General features: G+C 34.5%; 1 protein-coding gene across 2 annotated transcripts in view; it reads right to left on the reverse strand.

The window, feature by feature from the left end:
- Positions 1 to 853: 853 nt before the first annotated feature.
- Positions 854 to 3,178, reverse strand: part of LOC137640258 (RB1-inducible coiled-coil protein 1-like) — a 105,404-nt gene continuing 103,079 nt past the window's right edge. Inside the window, exon 30 of one of the 2 annotated variants that reach the window (XM_068372848.1) lies at positions 854 to 2,936. In XM_068372848.1, coding sequence (XP_068228949.1) covers positions 2,718 to 2,936 — 219 coding nt within the window. In that variant the 3' untranslated portion in view covers positions 854 to 2,717. The remainder of the gene's footprint in view (positions 2,937 to 3,178) is intronic. The other variant, XM_068372849.1, reaches the window with a different exon arrangement.

Below are 3,178 nucleotides of genomic sequence, written 5' to 3' on the forward strand. Positions count from 1 at the left end.
AACTAAACTCAATGATTCCTCTCTGTATCAGATGAGATAGGGAAAGATTGGGGGAACGAACGGGGAAAATAATTAATCAAAATACACACGAACCAACCTTCAAACCTTGACCATAATAGAATTAGGCGTAGGGGAGAAGTCATTCGAAAAATACCGTTTTTGACGAGAGCAAAAAGAAAAAAAAAATAATACCAAGATTTTCTAAGGAGAGCAAAAAAAAAAAAAAAAAAAAAAAAAAAAAAAAAACAATTTTTCGGATGAGTACACAAAGAAAAAAATTATTTTTTCTGACGAGAGCTGAAAAAATACCAAGTTTTTCTGACGAGAGCAGAAAGAAAAAGATACCAAGTTTTTCTCACGAAAGCAGAAAGAAAAAATTAAGTTTTTCTTAAGAGAACAGAAAAAAATAAGAAGTTTTTCCTCGCGAGACCAAAAAGAAACAATGATCAAGTTTTTCCCACGAGATCAGAAAAAAATACCAAGTTTTTCTGACGAGAGCAGAAAAAAAATATACCAAGTTTTTCTCACGAGAGCAAAAGGAAAAAAATTAAATTTTTCTTACGAGAACAGAAAAAATAAGTTTTTCCTCACGAGAGCAGAAAGAAAAATATACCAAATTTTTCCTCACGAGACCAAGAAGGAACAATGATCAAGTTTTTCCCACGAGATCAGAAAAAAAAATACAAAGTTTTTCTCACGAGATCAGAAAGAAAAAGATACCAAGTTTTTCTCACGAGAGCAAAAGGAAAAAAAATAAATTTTCTTACGAGAACAGAAAAAATAAGAAGTTTTTCCTCATGAGAGCAGAAAGAAAAAGATACCAGGTTTTTCCCAAAGAGAGTCAAAAGAAAAAAAATAAGTTTTTCTTACGAGAACAGAAAAAATAAGTTTTTCCTCACGAGAGCAGAAAGAAAAATATACCAAGCTTTTCCTCACGAGACCAAGAAGGAAAAATTATCAAGTTCTTCCCACGAGATCAGAAAAAAATACCAAGTTTTTCTGACGCGATCAGAAAGAAAAAGATACCAAGTTTTTCTCACGAGAGCAGAAAGAAAAAATAAGTTATTCCTCACGAGAGCAGAAAGAAAAATATACCAAGTTTTTCCTCACGAGACCAAGAAGGAACAATGATCAAGTTTTTCCCACGAGATCAGAAAAAAATACCAAGTTTTTCTATCGAGAGCAGAAAGAAATCTTAAGATATCTACATGCAAGAACACGAGTTCATTCATAAAAAAGATGAATAAGCAAGCGACTTATTTACATGGAACGACGAGATGGTCAGAGACGTGATAAACGCACTCCTTACCGAGATCTCCTATACATCCTACAGGAGATAAGGAAGGGGAATCCTGCAGCTGAGGATCAATTCTATACGATCTTGATGAGCTGGTAATAGTAAATAACAGTAAATATGATTATTAAAGTTATTGATATATGTAGATAGGAGCGTATTTGCTCATGAGCATTTGTTATGAAATCTGATGTGGCGTTCAATATTTTTTTTTTCAGATCTTACACTGACCAATTAAACTATTTTTTTGCCTTAAAAAGAGGATATTTCATAGAATGGTTCCATTATCATAAACCTAAAATAAACTTGCTTTTGTAAGAAATAGTCATATAAAAACTTTATAACTGTATCTTTCACATATAAATGGGTACATTTCTAAATGTCTTTCAAAGCTGTATCTTTCATAAACATTCGTTTGTATTCCAAAATGTCCCTTGCCTATTTTATTAGCAAAAATGCAATAAGGGCATTTTAAATCTATATGATTAATTAAAAGTCTTATCCTTCATATCATATCCAAAGTCAGTCTCGACAATCGAATAACTTTGAATTAAACAATATTAGTTAATTGGGAATTCAATTAATATTATTATGCACTCAATGAAAATTATATTCAACAGAGTCAAATATTACTGTTCTTTTTTTTTTATTTTCTTTAAATACTTTAGTTTATAAGACAGTTCTTGGCAACGAGTAATCTTTACCTTTTCCTTTTTCTGGGTTGGGCTTGGCTCTATGAATTTTCCAAAAAAAACATCTACCTGTTTTTACTTACTGAATAAAATTCCATTTCAATTTTTTTTCAGAATGGAATAAGTTTTTCATATTCCAAAATGTTCTTCATTTTTCTTTCTATAAAAGTAAAAACATTTCAGTTTCAGTCTGATGTTTTACACTTTTGTTTTTCTAAAAGTAAGAATATATTTCAATTTCAGATCCTGATGTTTTAGTTTTGTTTCTCTAAAATTAAAAACATTCAAATTTTAGAGTCGGATGTCTTTTACACTTTTGTTTCTATAAAAGTAAAAACCTATTTAAATTTCAGTCTGATATTTTATACTTTTGTTTCTCTAAAAGTAAAAACACATTTCACTTCAGAGTCTGATGTTTTACACTTGTTTCTATAAAAGTAAAAACATATTACAATTTCAGAGTCTGATCTGTCCTTCAAACTCCCCCCCAAAAAACCCTTCCAACCACTGCCTACCTAACCTAACCTGCTCCGACACCTAGTTTCAGCCTCGGGGCAGCACTATACCTCTAGCTTTCACGCCCCTGCCCACGCCTAGTACCAAGTAGAGCACATTGAACACAGCGGGTACTTCTTCTTGATGTATCGGAGGTGGACAGCGTGGAATCTCTTCTTCAGGAACACAGAGATGGAGTCTTCTTTGCCTGCCGTGGTGCCAAGAACGGCCTTGGGCTATTGAGTTGGGGACGACTGTACCAGAGCCGAGTGTGTGGACAAAGCCGAGTGTGAGGACAAAGCCGTGTGGGTGGAGAGTGTCTGGGGCGACTCGCCAGCCCTTCGGGAGGAGGAAGAGGTGGAGAACTCCCTGCGGGCGGTGTCCTCGCCGTCCCAGGCCTTGGCCATCACGCGGTAGAATTTCGTTCCCTTGGCCACACGGAATCGGTTCTCGTCCTGGAATGAAAGAAGAAGAAAAAGGAAAGGTTGTCAGTGGAGTTTTTAGTTCACAATAAAAGATACGGAAAACATGTAAGGATCAGTTATAGGTATGAAATAACACTTAACCTACGAGACTTACAACAATAATAAGTAGCATGAGAGAGAGAGAGAGAGAGAGAGAGAGAGAGAGAGAGAGAGAGAGATGAAAACAATTAAATATAGCTACATGGAAATCTATGGATAAAGTGGCCTTAAAA

This window comes from Palaemon carinicauda, chromosome 4 (genome assembly GCF_036898095.1).
Source record: "Palaemon carinicauda isolate YSFRI2023 chromosome 4, ASM3689809v2, whole genome shotgun sequence".
In the NCBI taxonomy this organism is placed as follows: domain Eukaryota; kingdom Metazoa; phylum Arthropoda; class Malacostraca; order Decapoda; family Palaemonidae; genus Palaemon; species Palaemon carinicauda.